Source organism: Pagrus pagrus (genome assembly GCF_965226575.1).
Source record: "Pagrus pagrus genome assembly, chromosome: 10".
Classification (NCBI taxonomy): Eukaryota; Metazoa; Chordata; class Actinopteri; order Spariformes; family Sparidae; genus Pagrus; species Pagrus pagrus.
Window position 1 is genome coordinate 14,732,903 of NC_140194.1, and position 18,186 is coordinate 14,751,088.

The following is an 18,186-nucleotide window of genomic DNA, read 5'->3' on the forward strand; positions in this document are numbered from 1 at the left end:
AAAGCCTTTTGTGGCTCCAGAGGGAACCGTGTTAGATCTGATGAATTTTCCTCAAGTGCTTTCACTTGATTCAGCACCGACTGGGGCTGAAAAATAAAAATCTGGGGGTGTGGAGTTCACCAAACCTCTTCAGCCCGCTCCTCATCTCTGCTTGAGGCTACCTCGAAGCTAGGTTAACTGCTCATAGCATGACACATCTGAAACTCCAACAGTGCTGCCAGTGGTTGAGTTGCAATGTGGGATCAGGCATCAGGGTAAAAGTATGTGCATAAGAAAGATGTCTGTGGTTCTGCCTTCTTTTAACCGTCAATCCTGAGTCCAACGAATGCAAAGCCAAATTAGAGTACTTTTTATGGACTATGCAACGTAGTTTACATGAATTAGAAAATATTTAGAATGACATGAATACAAAATTAAAGCTGTGAAAGGACAGTAAGCTGCATTTACTTTGATAAATCTTCAACTGTGCCCCCAGTTCTAACAATAAGTCTTTATTACAGGTCAAAATGAATAAAACTTCAACATTTGGAGCCATCTCCTCCCAGAAGCTGCTGATTTTTTAGTCTTGTCACAGATTGGCTTCAACAGAGCGGATGTAGAGCAACAGGCGCTAAATTACATCTCAAATCTCTTTCTAGATGATCATAAAGCAAAGTATCGACATAACTAATTGAAAGAAACTATTTTCATATAACATACTGTTCATTAATGGTAAATGGTCTGCATTTCTATAGCGCTTTTCCAGTCCTCTCGGACAGCTCAAAGCGCTTTACAATACATGCCACAAGGTCACTTCTTATACAAGCACGAGATTAGGAGAAAAGAAACATGATGCATCAACATGAAAATAGATTTATTTGAAAATATTTCCATTTGAATATTCTGATTTGGTTTATTTACATAAGCCCTTCAATGCCTTTAATTGTAGTTCAAGTCTTAGTTGAAACATTAAAGAATAATGACGATGATCAAGTACAACATTTGTACCATGATTCGTCCATATATGTCAAACTCAATGCCTGATGAACATTTAACCGTAAAAATGGTAACAACTCTTTGTTTTTTCAGTGATCAAGTCAAAAGGATCCAGTTCTTTAAAATTCATAAATATTTAAAGGATAATGCTTAGACATTCCTAACAGCGCGGTACTGATATTTGTTTTCTGAGCCGTACGAAAACAACTCATGCAGACTGAAGTTAAGATTCCTGAAACGTGGAGCCCGTACAGGTTTGACAGGTAAGAAACAGTATGACGAGTATGACGGTCATAAAGCTATAAGTGCTTCTATACAACAAACACATTGTAAACATGGTCTAAGGCCTCGATTCAGATCTTTTTTTCTTCCTGTAGTGCTCAAAACACACATTAATAATACAGGCAAAGTAAATGAGAGAAAGGGGGAAACAATTCATGCTTTGTCGTCAAACCATAAACATAATAATTAAAATCTGACTAGCGTACAAATAAACACTTCCTTCCTTCTGTTCTTAAAATTATTGACCCATTTTTTCTTTAACAGCCCAATCCACATCGTCTTAAAGGTCCCGTGAATCTGCCGTGCAGCAGCTCTGCACATGGTGGGAAGACCACTGCAGATTCGATATGTAGTGTAATACTGATGCCTGTGAGCTGGTTATTTTGGTTCCCAGTCTTGTTGAGTCTTAGGAGAAGGTGGCGGTGAGGATGGCCTCTTGTTGCTGCTGGTGGAGGGTCCCGATACCGACAGCAGGGGCGGGCAGAGCAGGTCGGCTCACCAACTGGAGCTGGGAAAGACAGAGGAGACAGCTCGGTGTCTGATATTGACAATTCAGGTCAGAAGCATTTGGTATTTACAGAAACTCTGCTCACCTTGCAGGCCAGCTGCTTCTCAAACCTGGGCGCTACAAACGACCAGGGACCCATGTTCTGAGGCTCCTCCTGACTCCAGATAAACTCTGTGGGAGATTTAAGAAGATTTATTAAATCAAAAGGGAAAGAGGACATGATACAAAATGTTTTTTTACACCAAACATGTGACTTCATGTAGTTTAGGGACCTCTTTTGTTAAACTTCCTGTCTTTCCTGCTCTTTGACCAGATCGAACTGAAACTGGATTTGCTCCGGTGTGTTTGAGAAGGTGAGAGAACTGAAGTGAAACCTGAACTCTCAGGTTTTGTTCCAGAAGTAGGAAAACCTCATTCAGAATCACAATGACATGTGTTCAAGCAGTTCACTCCATTTGTCTAAACAGGGATTATACATTTTAAAAAAAGAAAGGAGGGAATATAATTGTTTGATGATTAGCTGACTGATTGGTTGGCAGCTAATAAAAACAAATCATTTAAGTTACTTTTAATCAGATAAATAAACAAAAGATTCCAGCTTCTCATACATGAATATTTTTTTTTTTTAGTCTTCTAATTGAATATTTTTGTGATTTGGACAGGTGGTCCGATAAAACAAGTAATGTTTAGGGACCAGTGTGAAGGATTTAGTGGCATCCAGCGGTGAGGTTCTCTCTAGAGCCAGTGTTTGGTTTGTCCGTTCTGGGTGGCTGTAGAAACATGATGGTGCAACATTGTGACTCTGTGGAAGAGGACCCACAGTTCGAGTCGCACCTGTGGATATTTCCAGCTGTTTATGTGGCGACTAACACCAGCTATTTTTCATTTTCCATCACTGATCATGGCGACCAAAACAGGTATTTTAAGCCAAACTACAATGTTTTCCTGACCCAAACCAAGTGTTTTTTGTGCCTAAACCTAACCAAAGCATAGGCACAGTGACGAGAGAGAAAATTCCGCTTAAACAAACGTAAGGTTGCATCATAAAGGAACATTTAGTTTTGCATCAACATCTGTGGTTTTGCAGAAACGTACTTAGCTAACATTTATTCTGGCGAATTGGTTTGTAAACCCTCATGTTGGCTTTAATTTTTTGAATGCCGACAAATTCATCATTGGTTGACTTTAAACTGTGATAACAGTATTGGAAACTCGGGTCTCTTAGATGATATAGATTATATAAAAAGTAAACTGCTGGAACACATCTGACTTTTGAAAGATTACTCGAGTTACAACCCTGATTCAAAAAAAGGTGGGACGCTGTGTGTACATAAAAACAGAATACAATCCTTTGCAAACGAGTTGTGTTCACCGACAAAGGTAGGTGTAGTAATACCCTTTATACAATCATGTGTTTCACAAAGTGGTAATACCTCGGCCCATCCTTGCTTGTGAAAGACTGAGCCTTTCCAGAATGTCCCTTTCCTACCCAATCATGAAACTCACTGAATCTCCAGTTACCAATGAACCTGTTTACCACAAATTTCCCAGTCTTTTCTTGCCCCTGTCCAAACCTGTTTAAAACATATTGCTGGCATCACATTCAGAAAAAAACATAAATTTACAAATATCAATGAAGTTAATGTCGTAAACTTTAAATATATTGTCTTTGTAACGTTTTCAATTGAGTATATGTGAAAAGGGATTAGCAAGTTGTCACATTCCGTTTTATTTCAGCGTCTCAACATGCTTGGAAACAGGCTTGTATAAAAGATAAGGTTTCTTCTCCTCTTCTGTTGTGCTGTAACTGTGTTGCAGTTCATCAGAAGAGTGAAAATCATCTCTGAGTGCCACAAACAACCCACAAACACAAAAGATTTATGTGTGAAGAGAAGGATGTTGACACCGTTAGCCACCAGTTCCTCATTCTTTGAAAGTCTTACATACCAAAAATGAACAACTCACATTCATAGTCTGGATTGACATTCAGCTCCAGGGGGTGGATGAATTAACAGAAACACATAATACAATAGCCCTGCAGTGAATACGAAATGGTGAAGCTCATACTTTGTTAGTTTGTTGTTTCTTTTCTCATGTCGTCTCGAGGACTCACTGATAAAAGCGGTGACTGTCAGACTTCTATTGAAGTTGCCATGTGCTGCTGAAAGGCTTTCAACTTACTATGACTCACTTGTTTCGCTGCAATTGTTTCTCTGAATCTATGAACACTGAAGAAAACATTTTTTTTGCCAAGTGAACAATGACAGAACTGAAATCACGTAAAAGGTCAAAGTTGCTCAGTGTGAATCCCTTTCACTGAGGAATAAAAAATAAGAGATATCTGTGCAGACATCAGGACAATTACAAAATGAGTGTCACCTTGAAGATATAGCAAGGATTGGAGGATTTATCTCCCAGCAAATCTTAGGAAACTACACTACTGTGATGTTGTCAGTTGTATTTTTTATCAAAAATGTTAAGCTGAAGTTAAAATGATCAGAACAAACCCTGGAGAGCTTTTCGTTTCTCTGCACCACATTCATATCTAGAACAGACTTTTGGCAGAAACTCTCTGCTCTAAACTCTCAAATCTGGACACTTGTTTGTTTGTCTGTAACTGACACGTAACATGTTTTCTGTTGTCTATTGTTTTATCTGTATGTGGTATTCATGTTCTTTAGTGCTGAGCTTTAAATGTTGCTTCAGTGCATCTTTACTTGATGAGCTGCCTTTGTGCATCGGTCACAAAGACTGCAGTGTTATGTAATGTAGCACAGGGAAATGCCCCAAAAATCACGACATATGCAAAAGACAGGAAGAGCAAGAGTGAGCAAAGAGGAACAGTGAACACAAAACAACTCGAGCTGAAAATACATGTTTGACTGTCAAATATACTGTCTAGTTTATCTTGTAAGTCATTTTAATTTAAAAAATATAAATAATAAATTAGCTTCTTAAAAACATTAAAGACACCTTTGGCCTCTGGGAACCTGATATAGGCACTTCCCACATTCACATTCTTCCCACTTCACACAAAAAATCCCACATAGGCCCCATCGGCACAGGAGCAGTATTACCTGGGGAATTATAGTTATTTGTAATAATTGTAGAGGACGTCTGTGATTTTATTCCAGTGCGAATTTGCAATGTTTGTAATTTGTAAATTAAGGATTTCACTGCATATTACCTGCCATATTTCGACGGACACAGAGGTCCTACGATAATATTAGTCCCATGCAAATCAGCATGTCCGTGATTTAGACTCGTATTTCTTCTTAAACTCTGTTTTCTGTTGTAAAAAAAATTGATCGCGGATTGTAATATGTTTACCAGCAGTCAACTTCTGTGCTGTGAGATCAGCTATATTGACATTTAAACTTTGATATTCAGGCACAGCAACCAAAGCATCTTTTACTTTATCTGAATGAGCTGCAAATGTGTATTAATTCTTGGGAAGTGGAAAAATCAACTCTAAACTACTTGAAAAACAGACGCTTTGCTTCTGAAAGTTGATGTTACAGTCTCTAGATACAAGTAAAATACCGACTTAACTTATCCCACGCAAATGGGCTGCATGAGACACAAATGTGGGGGGTCATTTCTATATCACTAATACTAGTTTCGTGTGAATAGGGCTGTAGATGAATTGATGTTAAAACAACTGATGATAAAAACAAAATCACGTATTAAGAGCTTCGGGACATTTGTGTTCACTCCGGCGTCTTTGTTAATTTGTCCTCTGTGTTTCTACTCTGGCTTTTAAGTCGACCAGAAGACCAGAGTTAGTCGTGTACGGTGAGGAACACAATCAAGTCTGTCACACTGAAATGTTGACAGCTGTTAAAGAAAATAAAACTGAACAAAAGATGCAGAAAATAACTTTTCCACAATGACTGGACTGTCAGTCAGTGTGCCTGCTATCATTACACATACCTTTAGCATTGGGGTATTTATTGAGCTCCTGCTGCAGAGCCTCCAGTGGGAACGGACACAGCTCCTCCACACGGATCAGTGCTGTGTTCTGGGTGGCTGCTGATGTCTCCCTCTGTTTCAGCAGGGCATAGTAATGCTTCCCAGAGCACAGCACCACCTTCTGGACACTGCAAGGAATAAGAAAGAAAAGGTTTGATGTATCTGCGACTTAGGGACTGTTTCTGAAGTGCCCTCCACAGATATGGTTTCTTCAAGATACCAATACCAATTCAACTATTAATGGCCGCGTTTCCCAGATTCGTTAAGAAGCTCTTAAGTGCTAAGATCTTCTTAGGAGCGCTCTTAAGAGCGCTGTGAAAGAAGGATGCGTTTCCCAGAGTCGCTCTTAGCTTAAGAAGATCTTTCACTAAGAAGGAAGTGTAAGATCGAGCTGACCCGCTCTTAATAGCCTTCTTAGCGACCAAATGCTCAGTGATCAAGCCGCGTCAGGGAAATGTATATCCTCCACTTTGCGAAATAATAAAACAATGCTGTGTTGAAATGCGCTCATAGCTGCGGACCACTGGCGCATTAAAAAAATAAGAAAATGGTAGATGAAAAAAAACTTTATATTGAATTACACATTTAAGTTTATAGTACGGTAAGTTTATAGTACTACACATGAAAAAACAACAACCCTGTGGCATTTCACAGATATCAAGGGAACGGATGTATTAAACTCAGCTGAAGCTCATCCAGAGAGGCTTCCCCTGCTACTCTACAGTATATAAATGCGTTGTCAAAGTCCGCGCGTGTGAGAAACGCACAGCACATTCTCGCTGCGAACCATCAGCGTCGCCGTGCGCGAAGCCAGACGGTTTACATTAATGCTGACGTGCGTCAGCACTTCTCTCCACTGGACGTGCTGTCAGACCGGGCTGCCCAGGCAAAGTACCGGCTGCCCCGTGCAGAGATGCGACGGCCGTTGGATCTCTTTGCCTGGACAGCCCGGTCTGACAGCACACACACTTACGCGCTGATAAAGAGGTGGGTGATCGATTTGCCTGGCATCGATTGATTCAGCACAGCAGCAGCGCGGTGGACAGCTCCCACTAAGAGCTTCTTAAGAAGCTTCTTTGGCTTGATCTTAAGGTTCTCCTAAGAAGGCAGTTAAGAACGCATCTGGGAAACACCCGTATCTTAGCGCTCCTTCTTAGCCGAACCCTTCTTAAGAGCCTTCTTAAGTCCTTAAGAACGATCAAATCTGGGAAACGCGGCCAATATCATTTTTTCGATTCTGATTGAAAAATACTGAATGTCGGATCCAATAATTGGCCAGGTCGATAATTGATCTATGCCTACTTACAGCCTACAGAATTGATTGAAGGCTAGTCAAAGCGTCAAATGAAAAAGCTCTCTTGCTCTCTCCCTGAACATAAACAGTATAATGACGACCCTTGACACCTTGCAATTTGAGTTATTTGTTAAACCGCAACTTTAGAATAAACTACAATCATTAGAAAAGCCTTTTCACCACCATGAAAACTGTGTGACTTCTGTACCTTTGTGCTGCGACTGAAGTATCACCCAACACTGGTCTGAAAGATGTTCCTGGTGCCAGTTCAGCCAGACTGGAAACAGCCCCCTGCGAAAAGAACAAACATTATTCAGCCTCTTTCATGGAAACATCTGTGAAAAAGAGTTCAAACTGTTAAATGTTCCCTCTTTGCTTACAGAAAATCTCAGCAGAGTCTTAGGTCCGACCACAATAAGAGGTTTGCGGAAGTTACGAATCATCTGTCTCCTCAGCAGGTGGAAGTACTGAGCGGGAGTGGTGGGGTTGACCACAGCCATGTTCACATTGTCTCCGTCCACACCCTCCTCTTTACTGTCACACATCTGAGAGACAAAAGAGGACGAGTCTGTAATCATGTACAGTTCAGGTAAAGTGTAACACAACATATAAGCAACTCAAAAACTGCTGGTGGAGCACACATATTCAAATCTAAACTTAAATCTGGAGTCTCTGTAACAGAATAAAATGCAACCGTCCTGATGCCCAGAGACAGAGCTGTGCATTGGAAATGACACTCCACAAAAAAATAAAAAACGGTTCTCTACACCCAGGTGTGTCGGTCTGTGAAAAGTTCAGAATCAGCAAAGTAGGAATGACAGGCTGGGAACTAAAAAAAAACTGCAGACACACTATAAAGTGGACCATAACAGGAACAGCTGAGTTTGTACAGCTGTTTAAGGGTAAAAGTGAAACAATTACACAGTAACTCAGTGTACTTGCTGGTTCATTGCACCTCTAACAGTCTTTGAAACCTTGTTTTAATATGTGACCAGTTGGTGAGATGACATGTTTTTTCCCATCTGAGAAAACATTGCTAAACTCAGGTCTGAGTTAGAAATGATAATATATGCTTTCATTTCATCCCGGTGTGAACTGTGTGAGTGTGAACTTCATGTTCTGCATGCCGTCCTCAAAAAATATTATAGTATAATAATATAGTATTTATTGATCAAACAATCACCGCTGTGTGACACTTAAGCTGTCAGTGATGATGCAAAATGACAATAATGCCGACATTTCAACTGACTGCTCACAATAGTGTAAAATAAAGTGTCAATTATATAGGAAATAGTGACTGAGGGGACGATTTTTCAGAAACTGTCAATCTGATGTCTTCTGTCTGCTGATTCCTGAAATTTAGAAATGTTATCTTTATTGATTTTTTTATTGATTTCAATTGTTCACAAACTGTGAGTACTGTCCTCTGTGCTCCATTAAGGACCTTTGTACTGAAAATTTATTGGCATGCCTGTACCATGACTTTAACCAAACTATGACATATATTGAAGTAAATGTCCTTAAAGTTAAAATTAAATAGCAAGTATTTTCTATAAATATGACTCTTGGCTCATTTCTTAACTCCTAGGATCAGTGTTGAAAATAAGCAGCAGCAACTAGCCAAATGCTGGTAAATCAGTAAGTGGCTGGTAGACATTCTTCACTCCCCAGCCAAAAATCCCAAAGTTATCCTGTTGAGTGGCTGGTAAAGTTGTACCGACAATGACCAAGGAGCCAAAGACCATTGGTCAAATCTATAACTCTTTTATGAGTAGTATTATAAATGTTGAGGGATAAGATAACGCCTGCACTGACTGAGGTGAAACACCTCCATTAAAACTCCTAAGGTGTGTTTGGATTATCATTGAGCAACCGACGATGAATTTGCAGGACTCGTGTAGTCAAACTGCGTTCACGTCATATGAGATGCGTGACAGAGATGGGAAAGATTCCTGTGTTTAGCAGTGAATGACGGACAGTTGCTGACCTGAGGTGGCCATGTTTGTTTGTATTCTGCCAACCAGTCAAGTTGCAGTTTTCATCCATGTGTGTCCAGACTCACATTACATATGTACTGAAGACTTTCAGAAATGTAAAAGCATGAAGTGTAGTTTGTGGCAAAATGGAAGTTGTCGACATATTAACTAATTCCAGTGATTCATTTACAGTAAGAAACATGCCGTCTTCACTTATTTTTACAGGAGTTCCTGAGTCATGGTGTTGAATCATGGCCAGAAAAGTGTTTTTGACGAACATTATGATGTCACAGTGAATCTGTACATACGTATCAATAGACATATGGACAACTCAAAAACATAATGCTTCCTGCCTCGGCTTTCACCAGCGCGTGGCAAAAAAAAAAATTCAAACGGGATGTTGAGCGATATTTACATTATATCATACACTGGTAACGTGGTTTGACGTGAATATGGCTCGACAGTCCCACCAACCTGGAGGAAACGCTCCATATGGCAGGATGAGTGTTCAGGTCCAGCTCCGTCGTAGCCGTGAGGCAGCAGGATCACCATCCCATTCTGTAGCAGCCACTTGGCTTCACCTGAGGACACAAAAGTTTCACATCTGATGTGTGAAGATTGTTCCAAAAATACAAGATAATGAGCGTAATTGTGAATCTGTTGAAAGCCCCAGGAGTCAGACATTTACCTCCAGAGAGGAAGGTATCAAAGATGATCTGCGCTCCGTTGAAGAAATCCCCAAACTGAGCCTCCCAGATGGGAAGCAGCTTCGGCTGTGCGATACTCATACCGTATTCAAATCCAAGAACCGCCTCCTCAGACAGCGGGCTGTTACACACCTAAACACACAGAGACATCACAATGAGCCACATGAAAGGAGGAAGATATCATCACACTAATGTTTTATGTGGTTAATAAAGATTTTACCTCCAGGAAACCTTTCTGCTGAGGGCTGATGTTGTTCAGAGGGATGTACATGTCATTAGTTTCTTGACACACCACCATGGCGTGTCTCTGACTGAACGTGCCTCTTCCCACATCCTGTCCGCTGATTCGAATATTGAAGCCTGTAATAACATTTATTTGAATCTACAAATCCATTTCTTGACAGCATCAAAATCAAATGATTCCTAAATTTGATCTGGTATGTTTTCTGCTTAACGCTGACCTTGGGAGAGGAGGGAGCCGAACGCCAAGGCCTCTGCTGTGGACCAGTCCAGTTTGGTCCCCTCTTCCAACTTGTTTAACCGAGCCTGAGTTCACAAAGGAGGAATAAAATCATCATCCAGCTGCTTCCAAAAAGAAAAAGATAATCCAATAGATCCGACAGAGACAATAGCCATACCTGTACGTGAGTCTTTCCGAGGTGGCTGTGCAGCTGGATTTGCTCTGGGATGTCCACAGATTTTGCTCCAACAAACTGCAGCAGGGGAACGGGGACACCTGTGTCCCAGGTGCTGACTTTGGCCGGAGGCTCCACCAGATCCCCCCAGCGGCCCTGCAGGTTGGTGGGTGGAGGGCTGTACAGGGTCATGTTGGACAGCTTGTCGTTGAGCATGCCGTAGTATTTGGACTTGATCTCGTCACGCTCGGCTTCAGTCATCAGACCCTCAGAGATAAGCGCGTCTGAGTAGGAGTCAGGGATGCTTTTGCGGGATCTGTGAGGATGCAACAATGTGTCAACTTTTATATTGATTATTTTGATAATGGATTAATTGTCTTTGAGTAATTTTTTAGCATTCTTAAAAGGACAACTTAAAACTCACATTTGTAGCCTGGCTTTTATCTGGTGAGTGTATATTTCAACTTGCATTTTGACTGTTGTTTCTTACTTTAGTTTAGTATCTTAGTCTTACTCTATCAAATGTCTTTTACTTGAACTCGTATTCTTTTCAACCCTTTCTATGGTCAGCACTTGGAGTTACATTAGATTAATTGATTGATCACAAATCACAATTTGCCTCCAGGAGCTTTTCCAATCTCATAGGTAATCAGAGACAGCTGCTCAGTATGAGCAGGTAGGCGGTCACATGATCAGCATGACCTGCTAATGGCATGTTCTTTTTTTTTGATTAGCCATGTACCAATAAAGGCTTTTTAATCATTACCCTCTTGAGTGCCTAAGTTCTACTTGGATCCCTAAAATGAAGAGCACCAGAGGGACACCTTTTCCTACACCCAAGCAGCACTCCATGCATTTTGTTTTTTATTGGAAATGGAATAAATTGTTGTAAATGCTGCAGTAACCTGTGAACTGATTGTGAAAATGTGTGGCGATACATAGGGTAAGTTAACTGACCGGATGATCTTGTACATGGCTGGGTTAGTGAAGAAAGGCTCGTCCAGCTCGTTGTGGCCCCACTGACGGTAGCAGATCAGGTCCAGGATGACGTCTTTCCTGAAAAGTCGCTGGTACTCCACGGCCAGCCGAGTGGCCCGCAGCACCTCCTCTGCATGATCTCCATTGACATGGATCACAGCACAGTTCACCATCTTACCTGTGATACAAATGTGAGTATTAGTCTCTGATTAATACAGAATACATGATGTGTCAAGGAATCCAATTATTTTGATTCTGCCAATGCTATTTATGAGTTTCACTGACCGACATCACTGCAGTACAAAGATGATCTCCCTCTCTCTGATGGAGTGGTGTAGCCCACTTGGTTGTTCACAATGAGGTGGATGCTCCCACCGACTCTGTAGTGAGGGAGGTTTGAAATGGTCAAAGTTTCCGGAACAATCCCTTGGCCAGTGAAGGAGCCGTCACCATGGACCTGTGGAGAAGAGAGCAGAGATCATCTTCAAGATTTGGTATCGCTGCTGAAGGTTTGATAAAAGATGTCTTTAACAATTTCCTGCTTCACATTAATACAAGTTCAGACATTCTGCCAACACATTGAATGCAAAATCTAAAAGTATGGAGGTGAAGGTCCAAAGGCAGAAGGCATTCAGACAACATATATTAGAGGTTTAAAGACAGGAGTGTAAGCTACAGGAAGACAAAGGTTAAAGTACAGGTTCACAGTTAGACGTCTGTCTAGACACATTAGTCAGATACCTATATGAACATTAAAGGAGGTTCTGCTTGCTGTAATCGTTTATCTTCACTGGCCCTTAAGAGTGAACAATTAAATTAAATGAATTTAAATGAAGCAGTTAGTTAGTTAGTCAGTCAGTCAGTCAGTCAGTCAGTATAATTTGCAGTTGCCCTCCTTGGCACATTGTTTAAAGACAAACTTGAATAATTGTGATACCATCCTCTAGCATCCTCTGGCTCCATGTTTCCAGTAGAAATCTCTACTGTCACTAAATAAAAGGCAAGTATAATGCTGCTCTTCATGGAAACTTCTTGGCTGTATGTGTGTATTTGTCTTTGTGAACCAGTACCTGCAGACAGACGACCTGGTCCCCTGGCTGAGCGCTGTCTTCCGGTGAATAGTCTCCTTCCGACCTGAGCTGCTGCCTGGCTCTGGTTTTGCCCTGAGCGACGGGGTTAATCGCTTCTAGGTGAGATGGGTTGGGCAGCATGGTCACGTGAAGAGGGTGTCCAGCTCCGAATTCTAACTCCACCGAGGAGGTGAGGTGAGAGAGGACGTCGCCGATGGCTGGCGAGGTGTCAGGAAACTCGCTGAGGCCGCGCATCTTACGAAACATAAGCTGCAGATAAAGAACATGAAGAGACAGTGTTGTTTGATGTTATCTTCAGCTTGTTTGCTTTTTCGGGCAGCTGGCTGACTTTGTTTACTTGCTGCTGATTACAGTCGTGCTAAATAAACAATGTAATCTTGCCATGGATCATTTGCAAGTGTACTCATTAAATTTGACTGTGTAGGAGCTAATTAACCTCTGGTGGGAACTTCAGCAGGCCTGTCAGGAGGTTGAGTCGGCCCCTGTGTGGCATGCCGATGACAATGTCAGTGACTCCGCTGTGGGCCGACTGGTAGAAAAGCTCGTAGAAGCAGCCCATCATGCTCTCTGCTCCTTCTCCTCCATAGCGCTTCACAGTGGCAAACTTGGTGGCCAGAAAGTGGTCAAACTCCTACAGGTTGTGAGAGAGAATACATGACATTTACATAAAAACCACAACAAATAATTCTGTAGATTTTCCTCTTTCTTCTTGGACCTACCTGAGACTCCAGCATGATCTTGGCCAGCTGCCTCCTCTCCTCAGTGGAGAAACTCGTCTTCTTGAGTTCCTCAAAGCGGTCAGCAAACCACTCCCTCTCCTCCAGGCTGCTCAACTGGCCGGTCTCCACTGACAGGTGGCCACAGTAGGCTTTTTCCAGGTAGGCCTGAACCTCTTCCACTGAGGCCTCCGCTTTACCAAAGTGTTGTAGACCTGCAGAAGCACATTGAATGAGCAGTGACAAAACCGACTCATCACCGGCCATCGCTCCTGCTCCTCGGGCCCGAGAGAAGAACCACCGTCTTTGATTCTAATGTAAACTAGCTGGCTGGCTGTTCACAAACGCATCTTCTATAAGACAATTAAAAGTAGGATAAATGAAGTCTACTTCTTTTTATGGCTCTTTGCCAAAAAGCCACATGATTTTAAAAGATAAGAACATCACCTGAGGTTTTGAGCTGTCCTGTGATGGTACCACTCAGCATGTCTATCTCCGGGACATGGTCAGCCACAGGCTTCTGGGGCAGTAATGGGTTAATTTTAGCAGCCTTGTGTCCATGTGTTCTGTATGCCTCCACCAGACGAGCAAGTCCATGATCTGAGTACAGAGCACAACAACAGTCAGGATGAGCTGTCCTGACTAAACCACACTACAGCTTCAATATGAACCAGTGCAGTGGCAACGACATCAACCTTCTTTGCAATGGGAATCATACTTGTACACAAGTAAAGAACATATACTGGAATTATCTGTAACAAACAAGTATTTAAGCACATTTCTGAGTCAGTAAGGTTATTAAGACGTGTCAAAGACTGCTCGCCTCCTTGTCGTGTGATGTTTAAGTACAGACACAGTGAATTAACCCTTACTGACCTTCATTAAGTGCCGCGATGCGGTCGTTCTGTAACTTGTGCTGGCTGTCTTGCTGTTTGGGTCGGTATCCGTACACACCTCTCTCGGTGTGATAACAGCAGCCGACAACCTGCCGAGCGACGCAGGGGGGCAGCCTGCTCAGAGACTTCTTCAGCAAGAGGACGGCCGACATGTTTTTTGAGGAGAAGCTAAAGCTTTAATCTTGGAAAGGCACGCTCCACCAACGGCTAATATACGGCGGCCATACTGCCGAGAGAGAGGGACGTTATGGGAGGAGACGCCGCATCCGAAGCTCATTGGCTGGGGTCCTGTACTCGTTTCACAACAGCAGATGCTACCAGGAAATACGTTTCAGTCACTTTTGTCTCAGATTTATTAAATACAGAGTTTTTTTTTATTTTATGTGTTTACTCTGATACACTTTGGGGCAACGAAACATTATGTTTAAGCGAACTTAAAATGTTCGGAGTCGTGAAGTAGCCGTCGTGACGTAGCGCAACAAGTGTCAAGCGTGGACATATGTGGACGATGCGTTCAGGTGAACCTTGTAAATTCCATATTCCAATTTTAAAAGTTGTAAAGCAGGATTTCAAGTTTGTTTTTGTTTTTTTAAATTCTCACTTTTTATTGACAAATTCCGGCATTACAGAGTCAGAAAAAAATTCAAGCAGGATTTCAAGTATAGCAGGTTTGTTAAGAAATGTACCCTTTCTTATATAACTCTATACAGCTTTTTCTAATTATTCATTGCTCAAAAATCTATAGTTGTACACACACACACACACACACACACACACACACACAGGTGATGAATTAAAGGGAGTGAAATGATGTGAATCATAGGCCTTCACCGTAACCAGATCTCACCTATGAAAGATTTTGGACAATGTGCTGGACACCATCGTCATTAAAACAACGAATGATGGAATGATTTTTTTCTGAGGAATTCTGTTCATCCCTCCAGGAGAATCAGTATGATCACTACGACAAGGGGTCTTTACATGTTCAGGAGGCTTGTGGTGGCAATTCAGACACCTATAGTGCTTATTTCTAAACTAAATACAGTAGGGTCAAAAAGTCTGAGAACACCAGTAAAAATACTTCTATTTTGCAGCACGGTGCGGTCATTAAAGCAAAAGGTAGCATACCAAATACTAAGATATTCTAAAACTCGGACACTTTTCAAAGATTCATCTGTAGTGAAAAAGTTTTTTGACTAGTTTTCTTACGTTTTTGACCTTACTGTATGTATTAAAATAATTCCACAAGACTGAATTTAAAAGAATGACATTATTTATCTTAAAATACCCAAATATATATAAAAAATTGTTAACTGTTATAACTAGTTTGCCATGTGCTGCTTCAATTTGCCTGTGATACAACATAAGCTTTGTTTTTTTCCCCTTTTTCTTGAGAACAGTGTTAACTTCTGCTTTGTCAGTATCTAGGAACAGCCTGAGTTCACACAGCTGAGACCTGAGCCTCAAATGTTAACTCCAGCTGTGTGAATGCCTCATTAACTGTAAGAGCTTATACACACAAAGCACTGACGTTTTATTTCCAATTCAGAATAATTTTTTTTTTTTCATCAATACTCAATATCATTATTCACTACCTCTGCAGATACTGTACTTAAACTGTAAAATGAATTTATAAACACATAAAATCCCTGTATGTGCTCATGTACTATATGAATTTACCCATGCTGTGAACACATTGTATAGTTTTCTTGAGATTTTTTCACAAAGAAATATTGTGTTGGTTTATTTTTAACCAAATGCTGACCCAGAATGCTCTGGCATCTTTTAATGCTGCCAGATTAACAGTCAGAGTTGCACAGTAGACAACATGCTTCTGGTATTTTCTTGTCCACTGTACAGTCTCCACCACTGGGTGGAGATATTTCACAGTGTTTCCTTGTAGAAGAGAGCTGTAAACCAGATGCATTTGGTCTCATGAATGTATGTTTTTCCCTTTATATTGTTTAAGTGTTATTATGTCATAACTTGTATGAGGAAAATCTTTAGGTGAATTTGTGAATTTGTTGTAAGGATGAAGAGGAAAAACTGATCGGGACGATTATAAGGAATGATGTTTTTAATAGCAAATCTTTATTGCTTTTCAAAGACCCAGTCTGCAAACTCTGCTCACTCTATAGATCATTAGGGTAGAAGAGCTGTGTTTACCTTTTCAAATACATAACTCTCATGACAAAATCATGACATACTGTACATTAAATTAACAAGCAAGTTGGCTCGTTGCAACTTGTGAGTATACATCCAAATTACTTCCAAATGTGTGTTACGATAACTGAAATCATGTAATTAAATCATTTTGCATGCCATCCTTTAAAAGGACAGTTAAGCCCAAAAGTATTCATATATTTAAAAATGTTTTTCACATTCTGGCCGGCTGATACAATGTTTGGACCACACCAACATTAGATTTTGATATGAGTAGCCCAAAAATCTTCTCCATATAGCTACTTTTAATATCCATTCAACAATAGAGGAAACTGTGCTGTAAAATGGCAGCTATGCCAGTTTCTTCTCTCTGTCATCAGACCATGATGCAATGCAGCAGAACAGGTTGAGTCTTGGTTAGAGGCTCTGTTTGTCCCAATAGAAATAACTCCATCTTTTGCCTTTGTGATACTGATATCACTATGCTGCTAAAGCTGTCATTCTCTGTTCTTGTCAAGTTGCTGTGGAAGGGCACTCTGGGAAATAATAGTGTCAAGTAGCTAAGGTAGGTAAACAACCCACAAAATGTGAACACTTTCACTTCACTTTCACTTTATAATGACCTCAGGAAGATACAGAATATTGCATAACAATTATATAAATAAGAGTGTTTCCTGGGATAACAGGACTCTTTCTGATTGTTTAGGTAGGTTTAGGTATTATTCTCTCAGTCTCACTCGTCTCAGTATTAGGCGAGTTCTGCCCTGATGGTACTGGTTTTTAGAGGTTTTCTTTGGATTAGGGCTGCAACTGATACTTACTTCATCAATTCATCTGACAACCATTTATGTGTTTGTTTGACATTCCTTTAAAATGCCAGAAAATGGTAAAAAGGAACATCCAGCTCCACGTCTTCAAGTTGCTTGTTTTGTCCAACCAGCAGTCCAAAAGGGAGAAGAATCAAATCCTTATATATGAGACACTTCAACCAACAAATGTTTGGGAACTTTGCTTGATAAATAACTCGAAGCATTCAGGATTACACCTAAAGATTATTCCCATTATTACCTTTGCCAAGGAGGTTGTTTTCGCCCATGTCCTTCTGTTTTTTGGTTGGTTTGTCAAGAGGATTTCACAAAAACTGCTGAGTGGACTTCCACCAAACTTGGATGGAGGATGGGTCTCGGCCCAGAAAAGACTCAGTTAACTTTTGGTGTAGATCCAGGAATTTTTTCTTACTTTCTTTGACATTGTTTTCATTAATTTGTCAGGGAATTATGCATGAATCTTGATGAAAAAAATCTGGCGTTTCTATGAGAGTACAATTGAATGCGGACAAAGGGCATCGTTGGGGCCTTGGCAGAGGTATGCGCTCTACCGAGTGCCATTCTTGATTTAGCATTTGGCCTATAATTTTGAAGATTGTAATAAATTCTCTTCAAAATTTCCCAAAGCAAAAAACATGCAAAACACCAAACAATACTTCATTTCATTTCATTGAAGACAATTATCAAGACGATTGCCAATGAATTTCTGATGACTGACTCGTCATTTTAAACTCTTAAAGCATCCAAAATTATAACTGTTGGTGATTAATCGTCTCTTGATCTACTAGTTCACTAATTGCTTCACTGCAACTACAGTGTAAAATGTGTGTTTACAAGTATTAATTTGACAGGATTTATTTTCATTTTCACACAGGGAGCAGCTTCACCGATGTATTAAAGGACCCAATTTAGCTGCATAATGGCATTTTATAATTGAAACCCAAAATAATCCCCATAAACCCCCACACCACCCCACCAGACACCTGCGAGCTTACATCGACAGTTAGATAAACCTGCTTTCCCTCCATCTGTTACTCAGAAATAAGCAAAGAGAAGCACGACGAAGTGAAACAAGTTAGCGAAGACATGACACACTGGGGGAGGGAGGGGTGGTTTGTAAAATGTCTTTACAACACTGGACAAGCACAACACACAAAGACACACAG

General features: G+C 40.8%; 1 protein-coding gene across 1 annotated transcript; it reads right to left on the bottom strand.

Annotated features, from left to right (window-relative positions):
* Positions 1–836: 836 nt before the first annotated feature.
* On the bottom strand, positions 837–14,269 carry dhtkd1 (dehydrogenase E1 and transketolase domain containing 1). Its single transcript, XM_084365246.1, has 17 exons — positions 14,011–14,269; positions 13,582–13,734; positions 13,138–13,349; positions 12,855–13,049; positions 12,398–12,667; positions 11,613–11,784; positions 11,307–11,505; positions 10,353–10,665; positions 10,176–10,260; positions 9,935–10,074; positions 9,696–9,846; positions 9,482–9,588; positions 7,412–7,576; positions 7,240–7,322; positions 5,699–5,865; positions 1,851–1,936; positions 837–1,765 (listed from the first exon to the last, which is right to left on the bottom strand). Exons 1-17 carry the CDS (start codon positions 14,180–14,182, stop codon positions 1,664–1,666), a joined length of 2,772 nt encoding a protein of 923 aa, XP_084221372.1. The 5' UTR covers positions 14,183–14,269; the 3' UTR covers positions 837–1,663.
* Between the last annotated feature and the right edge of the window lie 3,917 nt (positions 14,270–18,186).